Source organism: Chanodichthys erythropterus, chromosome 15, assembly GCF_024489055.1.
Source record: "Chanodichthys erythropterus isolate Z2021 chromosome 15, ASM2448905v1, whole genome shotgun sequence".
NCBI lineage: Eukaryota > Metazoa > Chordata > Actinopteri > Cypriniformes > Xenocyprididae > Chanodichthys > Chanodichthys erythropterus.
The window spans coordinates 31,725,433-31,750,585 of record NC_090235.1 but is presented as its reverse complement, the minus strand read 5'-3'; the positions used below and the strand labels follow the sequence as shown (position 1 = coordinate 31,750,585).

Genomic DNA, 25,153 nt, shown 5'->3' with positions numbered 1-25,153 from the left:
AATAACATTTAGAAAATAGGGTGAATTTCAAATTTTGGTCCCACTTTATATTAAGTAATACTATGTACTTACATCAAAAAATAAGTACAATGTACTTATTGGGTTCATATTGAATTGCAAAACACATTTGCAGCTATTGAGGTGGATACGGGTAAGGTTAGGGAAAGCTTTGGTGGTATGGGTAGGTTTAAGGGTAGGGGTAAGGTGTAAGGGATGGGTCAAGACTGTAATTGTAAATGTAATTACATGCAGGTGTTTTTAAAATATAAGTACAATGTAAAAACATGTATGTACACAATAAGTGCATTGTATCAAATGATTAATTTAAATGCAAGTACATAGTAGTTAAGGCCACTTAAAATAAAGTTAGACCAAATTTTTTATTGACTTAAAGCAAACATTCACCAGACCTACACATTTAGAGTACACTGGCATATAGATCTCCTCAAAGCTAATAGACATGGACAAAAAGCCATGATGCTTGGACTTAGATTTAAAGAACGCTGAGTGTGTTTTGGGCTGTTTGTTTATAGCTTGTCTTGGTTTCCATGGAGTTTGTGGTTTTGCTGTTGCTCGGCTATAACAGATATTTCCACTGAACTTCTCATAACTCAAGCGACTTCCCTCAGACTTAAGAGCTGTGCGTCACCATTGAGTTTATTAGCGGGCAAGAGAACCCAGACCTATCGTTAAAGAACTTCTCGAAAAGACAACAAAAGCACTCTCTACAGTCTCTTTCTCCTCATCTTGCTAAATTTCTGTTTCTGTCTCTCTCAGATCAAAATAATGCATTGCATGCTCTCATGGAATTTGTCAGTCATTCGCCTAGTGAAACTAAAAGTAAAGTCTCTACATCAGTGTGAATCTGTGTTTTTTTGGGGGTTTTTATCAATAATACATGTAGATCTCTCTCTCTCTCTCTCTCTCTCTCTCTCTCTCTCTCTCTCTCTCTCTCTCTCATATATATATATTATAAAATATACAGACAGACATATTGATATATTGATCCTGGTGTACTGGTTGAGGTCAATAAGTGGGTGGCTTTAGAAATGAGAGAATATGTAAATATTTTAACATTTATACTGTAATTGCATGACCAGTCTCTCTGAGTAATAGATTTATTATTAATAAATAAATACATATTTTTAACACCTTGTCATCACTTGGTGACTCAACGATATAATCAATATTAGAAGTGCCAAGTTACTTTCAAAAGGTAATTTGCTCTTTCTTTTGATCGCTTCCATAAACGTGTAGAGCGTTTAAATCTGAAACTTTTATCCCAGTACTTCTTGAACAGAAATAATGATACTGTGTGGCTGAAAAGACTTTGAGAAGATGTTTAAAAACTATATGTGACAACTGCTTTCTCTGGGTCAGCAGCAGCGCCAAAGCAGATTTGATTGTTCCGGTGTGATTTTGTAGGTAGGTTGTAGGTTTAATAGACACAGGTGATTCGTTGTCATTTAGGAATAAGATTGTGTGGATGTTTGAATCAAGAATGCTGTTTTTTAATGATTAATCGTATATAGTAGAACAGTCTATAAATAATACTAAAATAACACTGGTTCTCTGGTATATCTCTCTTCAAGTTTTTAGGTATTGTAATTCTTCACCAAGAATTCAGCTATTACAATTTTTTTAATAGCTAGGACCATTATTTTTGCAGTGGGCAGAGTTGAAGAGTGTTGCAGATCAATAATTTATGAGGGTTAGGATGCCAGACAGCTGCCAGTGATGTCCATAATGGTGCATGTTCAACAGTTTAGTGCTCACCATCATCTCCGTCATCGTGTGGGAATCCCCTACTCTACTTCCTCAGGTGGTTTGATCTTGTGCTGAATTAGATTGTACATGCCTTAGCGAATCCATTGACAAACACAATGCCAAAGCCCTCTTTGGCGTCATTACCTGTACTTAGTTGCAGTGACTACCGGCCGCCTGTCCCCCTTTGTGCTTTTCACATATTTAATGGAAACTCCATTAACTCTGAAGAACTCCAGCAGGACAAGACAACTACCAACAAGACAAGATGCAAAGCAGATACATATTTGGAACCTGGACTGAAGTATTTTTGGGGGTCTTGTTTTAGTTCTTAGTTTGTTTTGACGTCAGTGGAGACGGGTGTTGCATTAAATGTCTCTGTCCTGGGCACATTCCTCAAGCATTCTTTACAGATCAGCTGATTATGGCACTGCTTCTGTTGAACTTCTGGCTCGGTCCCCTGGTACCCTGCAGGAAACTCGCCCCTTCTGCTCCTGGTTAATTATAGGACCTAAGTGGGGGGGGGGGGGGGTCTGAGGTAATGGGAATGTCAGATGTAGTTATCAGATTTCCCAGCACCAGTGAGGGTGCTCAGCACGTACTCTTTGGTAGGATAAGGCCAGGTTGTGTTTGCTAGAAGATAAAGATATCTATTTGCAAACTTACAGAGGCTTTGGTTTCTCTGTTTTGAGGTGATCAAAATGAAAAACGGCCTACAGCATCAGAAAGTTGCATCTCCATCAAAGGCATTGGGTCTCATTCATGAAATTTTCATAAACATGGGATTGAATTCGGAGTAATTTGCTCATAAAATGGACATTGGAAAAAATACATTGGATTCACAAATGCTTTGTATACAACGTGTGTATAAATGAATTCCAAACATTCGTAAATAGGGCGCAGGTGTAAATTTCTTTAGTACCAACTAACATTTTGAAAATGCGAACATGTTCGTGGATCCGAAAATTTACTTCAGAATGGCTTTATGAATGAATTACACACAAATTCATTCTGCTGTTGTTACATGACTGAGGCCCATTGTCTTCCAGTAGGAAAAATACCCTAAACTCTTCAAAAAGCACTAATTTCTTTGCATTTTACTGAGGTGGCAAGCAAAATAAGTCAATAAAATTTTAATTTTAATTTTTAATTTGGGAAAAACACACCCTGATATTATCATCTTCTAATATCTCTCAATTCAGACAGTTAAGCGATATAACATACATTTATAGTAGGAATTTCACTGATGGCTATAGGAAGCACAGAATTAGTTATCTTGTCCAAAAGCTACACTATGTTGTCAAATTGTCCATTTTAAGATTTCTGTGTACAGTAACGCTTTATACTGTATTAAGTTTTCATTTGTTAACATTAGTTTATGCATTATTTAACATTTAAAGGTGCTAAAGAGGATCTTTTCGTCGACTGAACCAAAGACTGTTAGTAAGTTTTTTAAATGAGCGCATGCGTAACAACAACCCCCCCCCTTTCGTGGGAACGCCTCCCAACACTCGTGCACTCGTGCACGGTGGTAAACACTCGTATTGGAACACGAGTGTTTACCACCGGTATTCGCTGTGTCGTGTTAGTGGATTCTTTATGTGGGACTCACCGCAGGTAACTCATAATCTCCAGTTGTTATTCCTGTCTCCTGACATCGCAAACATCGCATTCGGCGCCTGTGGAGTGTGGAAAGTTACTGGAGCGCGCTCGTCCCTCACAAGGAACGTCATGGCAGTGATTGACAAGCCAGAGGACCAATACGTGCACGTCTCTCACAAGGAACGTCACGGCAGTGATTGACAAGCCAGAGGGCCAATCGTTTACGCGATGATCACGTAAACGATTGGCTGATGTTTTTAAGGCCCTACCTCGTGCACAGATGATGTATATTAATATTATTCCTTTCAGTGCACCTAATAAATAGTCTTTTATCAGTTAGTAAAGACAGTTTCAAGTAATATTGCAAAAATGAATAAAACAAAACATCCTCTTTAGCACCTTTAACTAACCATTAGCAATATATTTTTTACAGCATTTATTAAACTTTGTTAATTTATTTAATACAAATGCAATTGTTCATTGTTTTTTTGTGTTACACTGCATTAACTGTTAATGGTCTGTCTAAACACCTGGCTGGAAGGTGTGCATTAAAACTGTTTAATGCACAGGTAGTTCCAGTCAGATTAATCACTGTTCTATATTAATGCGCTGCTTTCATTAAAGCACTGCACATGCACAGAAACATTCAGGAGCACAGAAACTTATAAACGCTGTTATTATCGCTGTTTTTGAAGGAATTAAACTCATAGAACGAGTTGTTAGTAGAGAGAGACTCTGCACAGATGCAGGTATTTCACACGCATGTCTCATCTCCTCTCTCTCTCGATAAGTCAAATGAATGCTAAAATTCATTCATTTAAATTAATGTAATCTTATGCACTACTTTATCTCTGTGTCTGATTTAAAGGGCACCTATTATGCCCCTTTTTACAAGATGTAATATGGGTCTTGGGTGTCCCCAGAATGTATTTGTGAAGTTTCAGCACAAAATACCCCACAGTTAATTTATTATAACCATTTGAAAATGTCATTTTGGGGGCCTGTTTTAAAAAGAGCTGTTTTGGTGTGTACCACCTTAAATATAAATGAGCTGCATATCCCCGCCCTGCCTTTGGATGAGTGCGTAACTTGCATACATATGGCGATAAACAGTCGGTAGAAGCAGAATGTCTGAGAATGAGAGACCCGCTGTTTTGTTTGGCATTCAGCCTTACATGTTTGAACCGGAATCAAACCCAGATGATGAAGAGACTCCGGCAGAAGAAACACAATTGAGAATGGAGCATGACGTCTCTGAATGGTTATTTGATACATTTATGTACTTATAGAGTTTTAATCGCGCCCCTTTTGCAATTATGGATGTGCAACACACACACACACACACACTGTGATAACGTTCGTGCAATTTTTTGAAACTACAAACACAAATACTGTGATAACGTTTGCTAAGTACGTTAGATACACACTATACAAACAAGGTTTAAATTATATACACAGACATTCTACGACGACGACAACAACTTTAGACGCATTTCTGTTATTGAATTGGCTGAAATGAGTATTTGCTCAAAAAACATTAAATACACTTACTTCTTCTGGAGGTGACGTTGGATTGCGAACAGTAGGCAACGATCCACACTTGAGGATTAACTTTGAAGCAAGACCTGCTTTGAATTGACCCTCATTCTCAAAACAGTCAGTCAAAAAATTATTCGCGCAAACATAAACGTATTTTGGGATTTTGAGTGGCTCTGATGTCGGAAGTAAGTGAAAACTACTATGTTCATGATTACATCCCACAACAGAACACTTATGTTTCTTAGGAGACATTACCGGCTGTCCTTGAAACAATGGAGGATGGTTGACAGATCACCGACGGCGGGGTCTATGCAAAAACCAGATTGTCAATCAAACCACATGGCTGGGGCTTAGCGCAATTCTACGTCACAGTGAGAGCAATCTTAGAACACGGCGTTCTGAGACAGTGCTTATGAATTATTGAGACTGTAAAAAAACCACTGGGTGGATTTTTCTCATTCTAGGGTGGTTTTGCTCACACACTGCCAACACACATTTATGGTCAAACAGCATGTAAAAGTGAATTTTGCATAATAGGTGCCCTTTAAAGCCGGCAAAATGCTAGATCTAATGAGCTATAACTATCAATTTTATCCATGTTTGCGCTGCAAACATCATTAACGTGTCAATGCTGGCAAACGGCCAAGGTATAAGTGGGGTTAATCAAGAGCTACCTGTCCATTAAACAATTTAAATGCACTCTGCTGCACTTCAGGTGGTTCTTTGCCTCCATGTCATGCATTAAAATCATTTATTCCACAGCTAGCAGTGGATTATCCCTTACTTAAACTTGACGGTAATGTTTCATTGGTTAAAATTAGTTAACTATATTAGTTAATATGAACTTGCAATGAAAAATACTTCTAAAGCATTTATTATTCTTTGTTAATGTTAATTTCAACAATTAGTAATACATAAAAAAGTCGAATCTGTTAATATTATTTAATGGACCTCAGCTGAATACTGAACAGATGTATTTTTCTTAACTAATGTTAACCAAGATTAATAAATACTGTAACAAATGTATTACTCATTGTTAATGTTAATGCATTAACTAACGTTAAATAATGGGACCTTATTGTAAAGTGTTGCCAATGTATTTATAAATGTAGATTTACTAAGATTAATAAATGCTGAAGAAGTAATGTTATCTAACTAGTGTTAACAAATTAGTGTTACCATGTGTGTAATATTACATTTTTTAATTGGCCAAAAACTAAAGAGATACATATGTGAATAAACAACAAAGATTTTTTTTTTCAGTAACATTTTGCAGATATGTTGAATCATGAAAGGGCATCCCCACAAGGGAGTGAAATACTTTTTTTTTTTTCCCACTGGTAATCAACTATCCTTTGTGTTTGTTTGTGTCAGTTTTGTGCAGAGCTGAATCAGCCCACTCTCTGCAGCGTGCGCAAGTGGAAGAGTGCCAGAGGCCTGTGGAAATGTGCCGTTTCAGAGAAACCCACCGGACAGTCCAGTAATGTAGGTTCCCTGTAGCACACATACACACACACACACACATATATATATATATATATATATATACACATGATATGGGGTTGAAGGTCCAAAATGTTTACCAACAGCCTTAACTAGCAAATATCTGCTGCTGCAGCAGACAGAAAGCTGTCCACTGATTCAATCTCTTTTAAGGCAAGACACTAAAGCTGAAATAACTGATGTCACCATACTTTCCCAGTTGATTAATCACAGTACTTTAAGAAAATTGTTTTGTATAACAAGTTTTCTGAAAAGTTATGTTTAGGGTTAGTTCACCTAAAAATGAAAATTAGTAGTAAAGACATCATAAAAGTAATCCATGCGACTCCAGTGGTTTAACCTCAATGTTATGAAGCAACACGAGTGTTTTGTTTGCGCAAAAAAAACAAAAAAACACACATTTATTTAAAAAAAATTTACAAGAGCACCACAACATGCTCATGGGTGTTGTGTTGACACAAGAGCAGTCATTGTGGCGTGCACATTGGAGTTTAATATTTTGTAAACATAGTGGCAAATTTGTTTTGCGCAATGGTGGAGCTACACTCTGCAGAATATTGATTGGTTGATAGAATCGTCACTTGCGTGTTCTACAAGAGGAATGGCTACAAGAGGTGCCGCACAAATGCGGTCCAGGCAACGCTTGCATTGATTATCTTCACTTTATGTAAGCTATATAACAAAACAAAATATAAAACCTAACCCTGCCTCCTTTCGTTTTCATTTAAAAAAAATTAAACCTGTTAATGTGTGGTTCGGGCAATATATGCATATGTACTCTGATTATCTTCACTGTATATGTAGCCTACATGTAGCCAATAATAAAATTAAATAAGACAACCCTCTTTTTTGTTAAAAGTCAGTTTTAATTATCAGTAATAACCATTATAAAAGTTTACGTATAAAGTATGAGAAGCTGTACAATAAAGACAAGCAAACAATTCAGTCAAACGTACAAAGTCAGCGCACTAGTACAACGGTAAAGTTAAATAAATATATAAAGTTATGAAACTTCACTTTGCCCTCAGCCAAAACGATTTGCCCGAGAACAAATTATAAATTCCTGAGACCAAAGATTGCCCGTTATACACAAGATGAATGATATCTCGTTTTTAACAACTGTCAGAAGGACTAGCTGAGGTACAGCTGCTCTCGGCTGGGTACATTAGCACTGAGCGAGCGGTGATTGCCTGGATCTCACAACTCCAACAACATCAGATCAAATTTTCAAATAGGCGCAATCTTTATAAATAAACCACAGATTTGAGCTTTAAACAACTACATTCTCACCTGAAAATGTTTAAAACTACATTTCATGACACAATAAAGTAGTTTTTAAATTATGCGGGTTTTCTCCTCCGCTATTGACGCTTGCTGGTAGTTGCTGCGGCATGGACGTCTGAACTTTGCGTACTTGGTATTGAGAAACGCCTAATGTTGGCTTGCAGCAAGCAAAGCTTGTCTTCTTGTGACAGACCGCCTCAAGCCGAGAAGCAAGAACAAGATCTGCTGTATCCAGTGTCGTTTACTGTGCCATTTTCTTCTTCTTTCTGGCTACACCATGCCTATCAAGTAAGGGTACTGTTGGCGGTGGAAACGCAAGCCTGAATCAGAGTGAACCGTTCCGAATCGTACCAAACTGTATTGAACTGAACCGTACCGCTCAGTAGAAACGAGCCAAAAGTGGTAGTTGCGTAGGCTGACAATGGAGGGACAGAAAGCTCTCATATTTTATTAAAAATATCTTCATTTGTGTTCCGAATGAACAGGTTTGGAATGACATGAGGATGAGTAATTAATAAAAGATTTTTCATTTTTGGGTGAACTATCCCTTTAAATAATTGAGGCACTAGTCAAATATGCATGACTTTGCATATATTTCCTGAACAGAAATCTGAATATTGGATAAAGCCAGGTTTCAAATGTCTTGTTTTGTTTTATTGACATAATAGAGTTAATGGGGGTTTTCGGATATCTCTTTTTTTTTATTACCCTATAAATCAGAAAATACTGTCAGCCAACAAAATCACCATGTTTTTAGAAAAAACATGTAACATAAATCAAGCAAATGTTATATGAACTTTCAGAATATAATTAGGAATAAAAGGGGTTGGTGTTTTTAAGTGCTACTGAAGTGGAGATTTTGGACTTTAAATATAAAAAAATCTTTAAATATATGTATTGTAATTGAAATAAAATAAAACAAGTCTGAAAGATTACATTATGGAAGCAAAAGAGCCCAAAATCTTAAAATTGACCATTGCATAAAAAACAATGTTCTTGTCTGTAAGGTCTTGGTTAATCATTAAAAAAAAAAAAAAGGCGTATGTTTCATCTAAAATTACCTTTTAAGGATTGTGAGCATGAATAATAATAAAAAAGCTTTAAACGATAGTTAAAGATCTTGACCTTGTCTAGAGGTGTCTGGCCAAACATAAGATGTTCCCTGGATAGCGCTGTTTACCCACACAGGAAACTTTGCAGTGACATGTGGCAGATATAAACTCCACAGAGACTGTGCTGTCATGTAGGATAAATGAATGAGATTACGCAGGAGAGTGAAAGTTCTTGACTCACAGAGGTCTGCTTTTTATCACGGAGCATTACTGTAAATATTAATATTAATCAAGGTGCTCTAGGATGTATTGGACCAGGTATTTGCTTGTAGTTGAGCCATATATGTGTGAAATCTGCAGTGTGCTTTTAGAGAGAGAAAGTGTCTATAAGCCCTCATGTGCTTTTACACGACACAGTAGTTTTCTAATAATTCAGGTTCCTGTTTTTAAAAGTACGTAGGCTGAATCCTGGTTCTCATATGCACCTCAATAAGCACAATCACCACTTTCAATACGAACTCTATTAAAGCCACACCTGAAGACACTTTTAATAGAGATGTGTTGTGATGCACACGAACGGTGTGTACTTTTCCCCTGATCTCTTAGCGGCGCTTTCTCTGTGCACTGCATATAAATGGGACATCAGGCACAAAGGCTGTTAAACCAACCTGACACACTCCAGTCATGATGATTCAGTGGCCTTTAGTTAAACACACACAGCTCACATGAACGATCCACAATTCATGCACTCTTTACCTATGCAAATATGGAGTTGCTGTCTTGTTGTGCTGCAAAGAAAGGCTTCACTTGTCCTATGCAGCAGCCATTGTCACGAAGGGTACTGGACCAGTGTTATTTTAGTATTATTCTTTAAATTACTCTTATAGTATTTATTCACATTTTGAATTGGCTTTTATTTTTATATTTTCAGTATTCATTGTAATTTAATTTTTATATATATATAAATATATATATAATAATAATAATATACAAATTTATATATATATATATATAATATAATATAATTTTTTTTTTATAGCTTTAATTTTGTTTTTTAATAATTTCAGTACTTTTTTTCTTAGGTTTTTTTAAGTTTACGTTTTTCATCTATTATTTATATCTTATTTTATTTCACTTAATGAAAACGATTTTTGTTTAATTTAATTCAGAAAATTCAGCCATCATTTATTTCTAACCTGTCTATTTTTTATTATTCTCTGGAAAACAAAAGAAGATATTTAGCAAAATGTCTTGGCTGTGGTTTTTCATACTTAAGTTCTTAGGGAAGTAATACTTACATTTCAGCTTTTTCTCACTCAAAGCTATCATATGACTTCAGAAAACTTGTACAGGCTTATACAGACTCCTTATATGGTCATATCTAGTTCAGTCATGAAACTCTAGATGGCACAGACTGATTGGTCCTTTACAATCTGTAAGCAATTGACCCTTCGCAAAGAACTGCCCACCTTAGTTACTGTTGCTATGTCCGACAAGCTATGACGCTGTCATGCCACACAGAGTGAAAAATACATCACGGAGCAAAGAGGACACTGACAACACGTCGACAGACATGACAGAGCAGGTTACAAATTGTCCCAGCTTTCAAATTGTGTAATTTTTTAAGATATTAGAACAATAAAAAACGTTTTGTGGCTCTTTAATGTGTTGTGACAGATTGCTGTAGCGCCTCAGCTCAAACGGCTCGTAAACCGATCATGTCTTCCTACTAGTTAATTTATAGCATCAAATAAACATGAATGAACATCAGAAGGAATGTTGTTTCAAATGCGCAAAGACGTCAGTACACACCATTTTTCAAGTTCAATCCCACCAAGGTTAATCTTCTAACTCCTGTCGGACAAAATGGCGGATTCGCCATTATGATTGGTTAGATCGCTTGTCAATCAAACTCTCAGTTGGCTTCTGCTAAACCTGCAGCCAATGAGTCTGGTTCATTGTTTGCTGTTAGCTAATCCTGCAGCTCGCTATCAGAGTTCCTCTGAGACCCTCCACATTCCCCAGCTATGGGATTTATGTATGTCTATTTAAGCAGCAGCAACAGCATATCTTACATGCTTACTGCAGCGTTTTTGTGTATCTATTAGCAGTAGCGAGCACATACTTGCTCTGCAGCAGCAGATCTAGTCCGCCAATACCAAATACATTAACACTGCCATATTCAATAACATGCTAAAACTTTTCTGAGAGTTGTCATGATTAAAATGCTTGTTCTCTTTAATAGTAGGTAGGTACGGTTGTTGGGTTATGAATGTTATTTGTCAGATCCTAATCATTATGGTTTTGCTGTAATCCTGTAGGTTGCTGAGTACTCTGGTTTCCTTTGGGACAGCTCTTCTGGGATTGAAATGAAGGATGCCGCTGTCTTGGAAAGTTGTGCGACTAATGGTAATGGGAAGCATCCTCAGCCATACCTGGGACATTTTTATGTAAGTAAACCTGGAATACAGCTATTTATCTGTTAGTGTTACCAAGCAATTTGTTTTATGCAGATTTTCATGGTATGTATTAAATTGATCAAAATAATTAATAATTAAGGAAAATACATTTTCAAATAAATGCTGTTCTTTTGAACTTACTATTCATCAAAGAATCCTGAAAAAAATGTATAATGGTTTCAGCAAAATTAAGAAGCACAGCTCTTTTCAAAGTTGAAAATAATGAAGAAATGTTTCTTGTGCAAATCAGCATATTAGAATGATTTCTGAAGTATCATGTGACACTGAAGACTGGAGTAATGTTGCTAAAAATGTAACTTTGTCATCACAGGAATAAATTATATTTTAAAATACATTAAAATAGACAATTTTGAATTGAAATTATATTTCATAATAATGTTTTTACTGTATTTTTGATCAAATAACTCTTTCAAAAACATTAAAAATTAATCTTTCTAACCCCAAATATTTCGTCATAAATGTAATTGAACTAAATATGTTGTCTCTTTCATCTCAGCTAATTGTATAACAGATAATGTGTACACTTTTGATCATTTGAATGATAAATCCCACCCAATTTTCTCTGTAACCAGATTGGATCGTCTGAGCTCACGCTGATCAATTTGCACCTGACAGCAGCACCATCGCCTGCAGAACATAAAGGAAAAAACACTTGTGACGAACTCAAGGCTTACAGATTGAGCTCTGGTATCCAGGAAACTCTCAAAGGTCTGTTTCAACATGATACTTTGTGCATCATTGCAGAAGTCACTCTTACAAGAGCCCTTTATCTGTTCTTTGTCTGTGTCAGCAAGCTCCATGGTGCTATCAGGTGGAATCATAGTCTTTATGGTCGTATGTTTGTGCTGTGTATTGACTATTACTGTGTGTTCTAGTGCAAGGAGAGAAATTAACAAGGGTTGAGGACATAAATGCAACCAAAAATGACGCCAACACCACCTCAATATTTCTCTGTTGGTGTTGCTGTTGTAGGTGAGAGAGAGCTGCTGGTGCTGGGTCACTTTGGCATGGCTCCCGACAGCCCTGAGATGGAATGCCTGAGGAAAGAAAAACTGTCCGCCCTCCTCGCACCGTCCGTCTTTACGAACATTAGCACTCGCACCCCGCAGGGTTCACACTGTCTGGACAACATCTGGGCCAGTCGCTCCCTCAAAAAGATCTACACTGGTGGGTGGTGTAGGATTTAATATTAGATAATATTTTAATATGATAAAAATAACAGACTCTTTAAACAAGTCAGCTCTGAGAGCAGAAGAGAGTTTTAAAATCATGTTTGATTCCACACTTTTGACTATTATATGTGTATGTGTTTTGCTGCCCCCTTCAGGTCATTGCTTGGTGGTGCGGGAGGGCCTGACCAATCCCTGGATTCCTGATAACTGGTCGTGGGGTGGGGTGGCATCCGAGCACTGTCCTATAGTGGCAGAGTTCTTCGTGGACATCATCCTGAAGGAGCACCTGTGCAGTGGGAACGGCGTGGCAGTGGTGGAGAGAGGAGACACCATGTCCAAACATGAGCGATGACCTTTTACATAGTCACTGTGGAAAAGGTCACAAACCTCTGGACTGACACAATGACTGACTGAATATAAATGAAAGAACGCGAGAAACGCACCATGATTGCCTTTTTGTTTTGTCTGTTCAATGTACAGTAGAGATTCTATAGCAGCAAACATTTAATTTTAATATAGAGCAATATAATGAGGTATTTAAACACAGATTTATTAAACATGTACATAAAATGAAGTGAAATGAAGAAACAAATGACAAGTGTGCCAAAACTTTTTAAGTGCAAACAATAAATCATTATTTACAACCTGAGTTTGTCTCATGCAGTGATTTAAGCACAGTAACACATAAGCTGTGTTAGAAATGGCATAATAAGTTTCAAAAGTTTGGGGAGTTTATTTATTTATTTATTTATGCTTTGAAAGAAATTAATACTTTTATTCAGAAAGAATGCATTAAATTTATCAAAAGTGACAGTAAAGACATTTATAATGTTACAAATGATACAAAATATCTAATTCATATTATATTTCAAACCTGCTAATAAGAAATGTTCTTTGAGCACCATATATACACTATATTGCCAAAAGTTTTGGGACGCCTGCCTTTACGTGCACACAAACTGTCATCCCATTCTTAATCCGTAGGGTTTAATATGGAGTTGGCCCACCCTTTGCAGCTATAACAGCCTACACTCTTCTAGGAATGCTTTCCACAAGGTTTAGGAGTGTGTTTATGGGAATTTTTGACCATTCTTCTAGAAGCGCATTTGTGAGGTGATGTTGGACGAGAAGGCCAGGCTCGCAGTCTCCGCTCTAATTCATCCCAAAGGTGTTCCAATCAGGTTGAGGTCAGGACTCTGCAGGTCGTTCAAGTTCCTCCACACCAAACTCGCTCATCCATGTCTTTATGGACCTTGCTTTGTGCACTGGTGCACTGTTGGAACAGGAAGGGGCCATCCCCAAACTGTTCACACAAAGTTGGAGGCATGAAATTGTCCAAAATGTATTGGTATGCTGAAGCATTAAGAGTTCCTTTCAGTGGAACTAAGGGGCCAAGCCCAACCCCTGAAAAACAACCCCACACCATAATCCCCCTCCACCAAACTTCACACTTTGCACAAAGCAGTCAGGAAAGTACCGTTCTCCTGGCATCCGACAAACACAAACTCATCCATCGGATTGCCAGACAGAGAGGCGCGATTTGTCACTCCAGAGAACACGTCTCCACTGCTAGAGTCCAGTGGCAGCGTGCTTTACACCACTGCATCCAACGCTTCGCATTGCACTTGGTGCATTGCTCTCTACGCACTGTTCTTGAGCTAATCTGAAGGCCACATGAAGTTTGGAGGTCTGTAGATATTGACTCTGCAGAAAGTTGCCGACTTCTGCACAATGTGCGCTTCAGCATTGCGCTGACCCTGCTCTGTGATTTGATGTGGTCTACCACTTCATGGCTGAGTTGCTGTTGTTCCCAATTGCTTCCACTTTGTTATGATACCACTAACAGTTGACCGTGGAATATTTAGTAGTGAGGAAATTTCAGGAATTAACTTATTGCACAGGTGGCAACCTATCACGGTACCACACTTGAATTCACTGAGCTCCTGAGAGCGACCCATTCTTTCACAAATGTTTGTAGAAGCAGTCTGCATGCCTAAGTGCTTGATTTATACGCCTGTGGCCATGGAAGTGACTGGAACACCTGAATTCAATGATTTGGAGGGGTGTCCCAATACTTTTGGCAATATAGTGTGTGTGTGTGTGTGTGTGTGTGTGTATATATATATTATATATAATATATTATATATTATATATTATATATATATTATATATTATATATATATATATTATATATTATATATAAATATATAAATATAATTTTTCCAGTCCAGTACTCAAGTGACTTCACATAGATTAAAATAGACTAGATAGACACTATTAAGAAAGTGTGAAGAATACAATTGAAAATTAAAAACATGCCTCTTTTATAAGTTTTCACAGCTGTGTAGATGCTTCATGTCAACACCATCAGATATTTATTAAAAATCAGGAAAATAGGCTACATAGATATTTATAAAAATCAGGCAGTGTCAGTCTTCATCCCAAAGGTCCCCTGTTCATATTTCAGCAACAAGGTCACAAGTATCAAGTGGGTGTTATGTTTTTTGCCATTTTAGTTAGCTGAGCTCATATTTTGTAATTTCCATCACACAAATTATCAACAAACTGTTCAGCATTTGTTATTATCAGCTAGCAGCACCAGACAAACAAAATGGTTTCTGACTTGCAAAATATGGTTTTGTCGACACCATGTCACCATGACCGTGACAATAATAGATGGAGCTGACAATCAGTCTGAACCATCTCAATTCATTCTAAATGGCAGCAGTGAATGCTAGATTTGTCTGTATTATCTAAATGTTTGACATGAGTACAGCCCCATTACCGAGTACAGACAAAAACATTTTTAATCAGAGCTTGCTGTTTCGGCCTTTTTATTGTGAAATTCCCCTTATGCTCATGTTTTTCAGCTGTCCATATGGTTAAAAAGTGCCTCTGAAAGAGTGTTGGAAAACAGAACACTAAAGGAAATGTAGGGAGAAACTCAACAGTCATCAAGAATAAAAAAAGGTTTCTTGAGGAAGGAAAGACAAACATGGAAAAAGAGGACAGAAGGAAGGAAAATAATAAGGGAGTTAAAAGAGTAAAAGAAAACGAAGGCAAAAGAAAAAGAACTGTCAGTGTAAGCAGAGAGAATCCACAGAGAGAGAAGAACTGCAATCCCTTCTGATGCTGAAAGAGAGATGAAGCAGGACTAAATGTGCTGATATGGAAATATATACAGATACTGTAACATCTGGAGACTGGCTGGCAGTTTAAGGCAACAACTGGTGGTTAGCAAAGGTGGGTTATTTTAATAAATACTTAACTGTACTTTTTGTGTGTCAGCATTTCAATAGTTTTGCCTGGTTTGAGGTAGTTTTAAATAAGGCTGGGCATTTGATTCAGTTCCGATTCACAAGCTTGCAATTTGATTCAAAACTTGATTCAATATCAATTCATTTGAATATGCTGAATATCAGTTACAGTACGTCAAATCTGAAATCGCATATTCTCTTGAGTAGGTACTTCACGACCGCTAAGAACATTCTACTGTATATTGTTAGAGTGTGTGTAGTATGAATGTAATCTGGACATACTACATTCGCCATGTTGTCATTATCATTATCATTACCAGTGTCAGTTGTGTCACTTCACTGCCATTCACAAATCCTTTCCTGTGGCCTCATGGGCAAATAAAGTGTCCATTGTATATGCGTTTCAGAATGCGCATAGAAGTAGTTGGTCTACTTTTTGCCTACTCTTTTATTAGTACTGTAAATGATTTTGTCACATACGGTTTTTCTCCTTATCGCTAAACATAACTCCATCCATTATGTGCACAGAAGTGGAGCTGGAATAGGTCAAGCTCCACCTAATGTCTGGCTCTGCAGTGAGCACCACTTGCTTGCAAGTGATGTGTGGTTGCCGGTGTTTTGTGGGTGATATAGCTATTAGATTCTATTAGTTGCTATTAGCATTCAAGAGCAAGCTGACTGCCATCTGCAGCCGTAGTTAGACGCATGTATGAATATCTATATCTGCAATAGACTTGTGAGAGAACACTTACCAATGATTACAAGCTTCTGATCAGTGTATTTGCATGTTGTTGGAGGATAATGGAGCTGTTGTAAACTGAATGCTTCCCCTTTTAATAGAATAAGTAACCTACTGGTTGTCATATCTGTTTCCTCTTTAGGGTGGTGAATTCACTCACATTAGTCACATCATGACTCACTTCATTAACTTTGAAATAATGTATTTTTAGTGAAGATTAAGACACTTAGGCCTGGTTTCACTGACGGGGCTTAGACTAAGCCAGGATTAGGCCTTAGTTCGATTAGGGTATTTAAGTAGCTTTTGTAAACGTACCCTAGAAAAATGCATACAGCACTCAGTGTAAATGAAAAGTAACATTTTAAACTATCACATTGAACACAAAAACAATTTCCAAAATGTTGACAAGACTAAGTTTAATATAACATCTGTTTAATTTATAAGATGAAAGTAAGGTTAATAATATAACTTAGATTACACATTTTTCATTTTTACTCAAATTAGGGTGATGCAAAAATGAGTACACCCCACAACAAAAACTACTACATCTAGTACTTTGTATGGCCTCCATGATTTTTAATGACAGCACCAAGTCTTCTAGGCATGGAATGAACAAGTTGCCGACATTTTGCAACATTTATCTTTTTCCATTCTTCAAGAATGACCTCTTGTAGAGACTGGATGCTGGATGGAGAGTGATGCTCATCTTGTCTCTTCAGAATTCCCCATAGGTGTTCAATTGGGTTCAGATCAGGAGCCACTGAATCACTTTCACCCTGTTCTTCTTCAGAAATCCCACAGTGGTCTTGGATGTGTGTTTAGGATCATTGTCATGTTGGAAACGTGTACAACGACCAAGGGCACGAAGTGATGGTGGCATCTTCTCTTTCAGTATAGAGCAGTACATCTGTGGATTCATGATGCCATCAATGAAATGCAGCTCCCCGACACCAGCAGCACTCATGCAGCCCCACATAAGGACACTGACATCACCATGTTTCACTGCAGGCACCATGCATCCTTCTTTGTATTCCTCACCTTAGTTTTGAAGCCATCTATTCCAAAAACATCTATCTTGTTCTCATCACTCCAGAGTATAGAGTCCCAGTAGTCTTCATCTTTGTCAGAATGGGCCCTACAAATTCTAGGCGGGCTTTTTTTGTGCTGGGCTTTAGGAGAGGCTTCTTTCATGGACGGCACCCATGCCTGTCATTCCTCTGCAATGTACGCCGTATTGTGTCACGGGAAATAGTCACATCAGTTTGGCTTTCTACTTCTTTAGATAACTGCAGTGAACTTGCATGCCTATTTTCTTTAAACCTTCTCATCAGAAGATACTCCTGTCGCGGTGTTCACTTCTGTGGACAACTTGGACGTCTCTGTGAGATGGTTGCAGTTCCATCTTTTTAAAATTTTGCTACAGTATTCTGACTGATAAGTAAAGCTTTGCTGAACTTCTTGTAGCTTCACCTTTCTGGTGTAAAGAAATTATTTTCTTTCTCAGGTCTTGTGACATTTCTCTTCCATGTGGTGCCATTGCTGACAGCATGAAATGGGAAGGGGTTTTAACACCCTTTTATAGTCAGCTGTCTGCTGGACACCTGTGTAATGAATAATTAGAATCACATGTGGTTGAATTCTTGTTAAATTAGACATTTGTAGTCTAAAATTTAGCTTTGCTCCAGAGACTTTCAGTGGGGTGTACTCATTTTTGCATCACCCTAATTTGAGTAAAACTGAAAATGTTATTCTCTAAGATATGTTATTAACCTTACTTTCATGTTATAAGTTAAACAGATGTTATATTAAACTTAGTCTTGTCAACATTTTGGAAATTGTTTTTGTGTTCATTGAGAAACTGTTTAAAGGTGCCCTAGAATCAAAGATTGAATTTACCTTAGCATAGTTAAATAAAAAGAGTTGAGTACATGGAAATGACATACAGTGAGTCTCAAACTCCATTGTTTCCTCCTCCTTGTGTAAATCTCATTTGTTTAAACGACCTCCAAAGAACAGGTGAATCTCAACATAACACAGACTGTTACGTAACAGTCAGGATCATTAATATGTATGACCCCAATATTTGCATATGCCAGCCCATGTTCAAGGCATTACAGTTCAGGGCAGCCAGTATTAACGTCTGGATCTGTGCACAGCTGAATCATCAGACTAGGTAAGCAAGCAAGGACAATAACGAAAAATGGCAGATGGAGCAATAATAACTGACATGATCCATGATTACATGATATTTTTAGTGATTTTTGTAAATTGTCTTTATAAATGTTTTGTTAGCATGTTGCTAAATGTACTGTTAAAGTTACCATTGTTTCTTACTATATTCACGGAGACAAGAGAGCCGTTGCTATTTTCATTTTTAAGCACTTGCAGTCTGTATAATGCATGAACACAACTTCATTCTTTATAAATCTCTCCAACAATGTGTAATGTTAGCTTTAGCCACGGAGCACTATCAAACTCATTCAGAATCAAATGTAAACATCCAAATAAATACTATACTCACATGATCTGACACATGCATGCAGTATGCATGACGAACATCTTGTAAAGATCCATTTGAGGGTTATATTAGCTGTGTGAACTTTGTAAATGCACTGTTTTATAGTCGAGAGCTTGTGGGGGCAGGGAGCGCACGATTTAAAGGGGCCGCGCTGAATTGGTGCATAGTTAATGATGCCCCAAAATAGGCAGTTAAAAAAATGTATTAAAAAAAAATCTATGGGGTATTTTGTGCTGAAACTTCACAGACACATTCAGGGGACACTTTAGACTTATATTACATCTTGTAAAAACTGGTTCTAGGACACCTTTAAAATATTACTTTTCAAAGGGGGTGTAATCATTTACGCTGAGCACTGTAGCTGGTGTGCATATAAGACAAAACAATGGCTCTGACATATTTTAAGATATGTCAGTACAAGTTGCTTCCAGTTAAAATAGCTCAAACATGCATTTAAATGCAGGTGCACACTGTGCGATTTTGGCCACGATTTGGTCGTCTGAGACAAATTTTGAGAATCCTAAAAGATTCCTGTAATCCTAGGCTAAAATCTGTATCTAGTTTGAAATGTACACTGACAGCCGATTAATGACCGATGCGATCAAATTTTTCCTCCGATGAAATTGTGGCAGTGTCAGAAGATTTGGAGCACAGTCCTGCAGTGTGACTTCTCCTACGACAAACGTCACATTGTCTTCGTTTTTCAAGATAAGCCGTGATCAAAATGAACGCTAGAGATGTCTTTGTTAGCCACCATTTCAGTCCCGCGTGTAATGCAGCTCACTGTCACCGAATGTGTGTGGGTTGATGATGTAAAACGCCGGAAGAGTTTTCATGCGCGCGTTAGTTTTTAACGCGTCTTGACTGTCATACAGTCTGACATAAATGACAGCTGAGATCCCACAGTGTGACATGACGATCATGTTCGTACAGTCTGACAATCAACAATCGTAAAGGACTGTTATAAATCGCACAGTGTGCACCTGGCTTTAGTCTAGGACTAGCTTAAGCCTCGTCTGTGAAACCGGGGGTTAATCTTGTGTTGTGACAATTCTCCCTCTTTTACAAATGTTTTTTTTTTTTTCCTGTTTTTATTGGTTAAAGTTTGGAATTGTGCAAAGGCAAACTTTTAAAAATAAAACTGGGGTAAGGACTGAGGCCAGGACCTACTCCAGCATGTAGAAGTAGAAAAATTGCCTAAAGATTAAAGTCCTACTTAGAGTCATGTTTCTGTCTATCTACTTTTAGACTTCCGCTATTTATCTAGCAAACATTCACCTGTTTGCTGAACGTCAGGTTCTGACACACATGATCAGTGAACTTTACACACTCAGAAGCAGCACAGTTTATTTTGTCTGTTGTAAAGCATGTAAAATGCAAGCCCATGATGTGTTGTTAATATTTGAATTATTTGATAAAAGGAAAGTAACAGCAAATGTATTCTTTTTGCTAAATCTTATGAAGTGAGTCATGGTGTGACCAATTTGAGTGCATTCATCATCCTAAAGAGAAACAGATCCTAAAAGATTCCTGTAATCCTAGGCTAAAATCTGTACACCGACAGCCGATTAATGACCATTGCGATCAACTTTTTTCTCCAACGAAATTCTGGCAGTGTCAGAAGGAGTTGTCAGAGTGCGTTCAGGCCTCACTAACCGAATGCTGAACGCAACTGGACATAGTGGTGTTTTAGAGGTAAAAAATAATATAAATTATGATGAAAAAAAAAATGTTCGGTTTCTTGCACAAACCAATCGTTTCGTGTCTTACGACATCAATGTGTCGTAAGTTCCACACGCTGACGTCACATGCCCCGCGAAACAACAATGGCAGCCCCTATGGATGCAGTGTTAATGCAAATGGACGGTAAAATAATGTAAAATAAAAGGTATAACAGCTTCTCTTGCCTTATGTGCCGTTTTTTCTCCTCCGTTTCCCTCAAATGAGCAAGGAGTAAGCAATCTGGCGATAGAAATAATTGTAGATGAGCATAAGTCCGCCATGCGGATTTATTTACACCAAAGACTATAGAATAACACAAGACGTGTCACTCGTATAGTTTTGAATGGGAGAAAGTGTAACGCGCAATATGGCGGAATAAGTCCCGCCTTCTAAATAAGAGCCAATCGCCGACTGGTAAAGTCATCGCGTCACTTCAGCGGCCGTTAGAATAGCCGGTTTCTATAGAAACAGTCAGACGCGCGCCTCCGAAGAGACGCGCATTTAGGTCTGCGCATGCGCATTAGCTTGATCCAGCCTGAAAAATAGTTTTTTTGTCATGATTCGAGCGTTTAGAAACTAAATTTATGAGCCGGTTGTTGTTAGATTTCATTGGTGATTTCAAATATGAAATTTAATCGTAAGGTTGGCGAACAATTTTGGAGAATTTGATGTTTCCCCATTCAAAGAGATAGGGCATGATGCCCAGGATGCCCGAGAGGCGTTTCAAAGATGGCCGCCGAGTGAAATGACTTGTCTTAAAGGGACTTTGTTTACAGTCAGGCAGTTTGGTGTGACTTGCCTGGAATGCTACGAAGTCGTGAGTCGTGGTTTGAAGTCATGACTTACTGGCTCAAAAACCTGCCTGGAACGCAGCATTACTTGCATATATTTCGGGAGAAACTGATGAATTCACGTGCTGTAAATCCGACTGACAGGACTGTCTGAACTGCGGCACACACTAAGATGGCGGCACCCATCTCGCATTAAGATAAGATAAAGATAATTTATAAAGGTTTTTAAATGACAAAACACACTCACTTACACAGTTGAGAATCGGAATATCAGATAGTTGATGACATGGTAAGCAAGTTTGTGAATATTTTAAATAAAAAATGAAAAACAAAATAATAGCGATTGGTGTGTTACGTGACACGCATGATGTGTCGCCATGGAAACGTACTAAAATAATGCTCGCCTTAAAAAAAAAAACTCACTCTGGGGGTTCAGCTAGATTATTAAACTCACGCTTGAAAGGGTTAAATACTACTGAACATGGATTTCACCAGCTGAAGAGGAGACTAAAGTCAGAAACTATCCAAAACAATTAAGCAACAGTTGAAAATGGCAGCATTAAAGTCTTGGAAAAGCATTTCAAAGTTTTTTATGGACATAAAAACATTTAAAACATGAATTTATGGGTTTTTGTTTCTTGCAGGGCAGTGACTCTGGTGTCCTCTAGTGGCCACCTTTACACTTTACCCTCACTGCCTAAACTTGCATTTCATAACTTAATAGCAAATAGATAAAAAAAAGCAGTTGTCAAAAGAAAAAGGTAGTAATTTATTAGTGTAGTATTGTAATCTTATAACATTTTAAACATTAGGAATTAAATAATTTGTAAAATGCTTAATTTATTTACATTTTATTTCAAATTAATACATAATTATTTTTAAATTGGTACTCATCCTCCATTCAAGTTGAGTGCTTGTGATTTGCATGTTTATATGATATTAATTAATGCTGATATATCAAGGACAGGATGATTTTATAGTCTTATTATTATGTGATTATGAGGATAACCCATCTGCATGCACAACAAGAGTGGCAGATAAATATAAACCTTGGATTTCCACACACACCATCATCAAGTTCTTTTAAATCACAGTAAAAATATATTCCATTTCAACATTTATAATGGTGTTTATGTTCATATATCATGAGCATCATGAATGTCCACATGATTACCCACAATCCCAGTTTAATCCCACAGATTGCAGGAAGTGTGAAAGCTAAAACTTCAGAGAGATTAATGAGCCTTGACACATGTGTGTCGGTCGTGAAGCGCAGCTGAAAACAGAAACCCTTTGTCCGTCCTTGTAGGTGTCAATCAGCAGGTGAGCGACAGCAGGATCTGCTTACAAAGACATGCGAGAACAGACACCTGTGGAAAGAGTTTGCCAAAAGATCACTTACAGTGTGTTTGAGAGGGCATTGTGGGAATGGAGATTGATCATTGCTTACTTGTAAACAATGACCATTCTTTGGCAATATTGCATCCTGTAATTAAAGATCCAGTGTCCTGTGGTCAAATGCAGTATAATGTCACATCAAACTGATGATTTATAAGTAAAGAATGATCATGGACAATCAAGAAGACACAAAGTAAAAAAGAAAAATGATCTTTAACATGCTTAAAAATGAACATTCTGAATGCGAGGAGTACATTTATTTTATTCATTTAAATATAGTAAGATCATATTGAGAGGAAATTGTCATTGGCCATAAAGTGTTTTATAGGCAACTGTTAAAGGAACACTCCACTTTTTTTGAAAATAGGCTCATTTTCCAACTCCCCTAGAGTTAAACAGTTGTGTTTTACCGTTTTCGAATCCATTCAGCCGATCTCCGGTTCTGGCGGTACCACTTTTAGCATAGCTTAGCATAGTTCATTGAATCTGATTAGACCGTTAGCATCGCGCTTAAAAATGACCAAAGAGTTTTGATATTTTTCCTATTTAAAACTTGACTCTTCTGTAGTTAAATCGTGTACTAAGACCGGCGGAAAATGAAATGTTGTGATTTTCTAGGCTGATATGGCTAGGAACTATACTCTCATTCCAGCGTAATAATCAAGGAACTTTGCTGCCGTATCATGGCTGCAGCAGGCGCAATGATATTACGCAGCGTCTCTCACAAACGTCTCCATGGTTGCAGGGCACGCTTTCCTGTGCAAGCAGGGGCTCAGCCTAGAAAATCACAACTTTTTATTTTCCGTCGGTCTTAGTACACGATTTAACTACAGAAGAGTCAAGTTTTAAATAGGAAAAATATCAAAACTCTTTGGTCATTTTTAAGCGCGATGCTAACGGTCTAATCAGATTCAATGAACTATGCTAAGCTATGCTAAAAGTGGTACTGCCAGAACCGGAGATCGGCTGAATGGATTCGAAAACGGTAAAACTCAACTGTTTAACTCTAGGGGAGTTGGAAAATGAGCCTATTTTCAAAAAAAGTGGAGTGTTCCTTTAAAGTGCTTTTTGATCTATGGGAAAATGGCAGGAAAAGAGCAAAGTCGAAGGTCATACACATCAACAGTACAGTCAAGTTAGAGCAGCTGTGCTAGTGAGAAGTTATTCATATATATTTAGTATGTGACATATATATAATTGTCTACTTCCATAAAGGACACTTTTAAACTAAGGTTAACATCTTGGCACCCAGATCTGTAATTAACTGTTTAAAATTTGAATATATTGTTAAAGGGGGGTATAATGCTATTTCATGCATTCTGACTTATTTACACTATTAAAGTTGGATTCTCATGCTAAACATGGCCAAAGTTTCAAAACACGAGTTGGATGTATGACGGAGTATTTCAGTGCCAAAAATACTCTTCCAAATCCTCATAAACTTCGCAATCTTTTTTCAGAGTATGGGCCTGTGTGATGTCATAAAGGTCGGAATTCCTTGTACGGGCACTTCTCCTGGAAGAGCGCACACGCACACGTCGACCAGAGCGAGAGAGCAAGAGCACGCCCATCAACACGTTTCGTTCGGCTTTACGGAAGTAGTCGGCAGCGCTGCACAGAACGTGCTCGAGAAAGATTTATTACTTTGTTTTTAGACCACAAAATCAACAATGTCACCAAAGAAGTGTTTTTGGTTGTGAGGGAAAGATAACCTTGCTTCCCAAAGAACCCAGCGTTAAGTGGAGCTGAGAGCTCACGCATTACATTAATGCGCTCTCGATATTTGTCATTAAAATAACCATAGAAATTGATAGTTGCAATCACTTTTTATTGGTTTAAATGAACTGAGAATATTTCTGTTTTTTCCGTGGCTGCTCGAGCCCTCAGGATTGTCGCTTATGGTTTTATAAACAAGGCCCAGTTCTGCGCTGGATGTACAGATCATTTGGAACTGAAAGATGGAGCGGTCACAGCGATAATGATCCCAGTCATGAGTCGGTACCGCAGATGGTGAGTAAAACTGCTTCAAACGTTTTGTCGGCAATAGGCGCCTAAGTGCATATAATGTAAACAACACGAAAGTAGTGCATTTATAAATTCATTATTCATCATTCACTATACGTTATATTCATTATAGTGATTCAAAAGTTATCCATGGATAATGTGATGATGTATTGCGTGTTTAAATATATTTGTTTAGCTGAATATTGATAGCTTGTAGCTGTGCAAAAGCTGTGCGTGCTCGTCACTCTTTAGCTCCGCTCACACGGCACGCCTCATGGTGCTCGGATGTTTTCGGAAAGACTCGGTACAGCGTATGTATCTTTTATAA

At 37.7% G+C, this 25,153-nt stretch overlaps 1 protein-coding gene across 1 annotated transcript in view; it reads left to right on the top strand.

Moving 5' to 3' along the window:
- Window positions 1-13,045, top strand: part of eepd1 (endonuclease/exonuclease/phosphatase family domain containing 1) — a 40,384-nt gene extending 27,339 nt beyond the window's left edge. Inside the window, exons 3-7 of the mRNA XM_067412055.1 lie at window positions 6,280-6,390; window positions 11,066-11,194; window positions 11,797-11,932; window positions 12,197-12,391; window positions 12,552-13,045. Of these exons, the coding sequence (XP_067268156.1) occupies window positions 6,280-6,390; window positions 11,066-11,194; window positions 11,797-11,932; window positions 12,197-12,391; window positions 12,552-12,748 (768 nt within the window). The 3' untranslated portion in view covers window positions 12,749-13,045. The remainder of the gene's footprint in view (window positions 1-6,279; window positions 6,391-11,065; window positions 11,195-11,796; window positions 11,933-12,196; window positions 12,392-12,551) is intronic.
- Window positions 13,046-25,153: the final 12,108 nt, after the last annotated feature.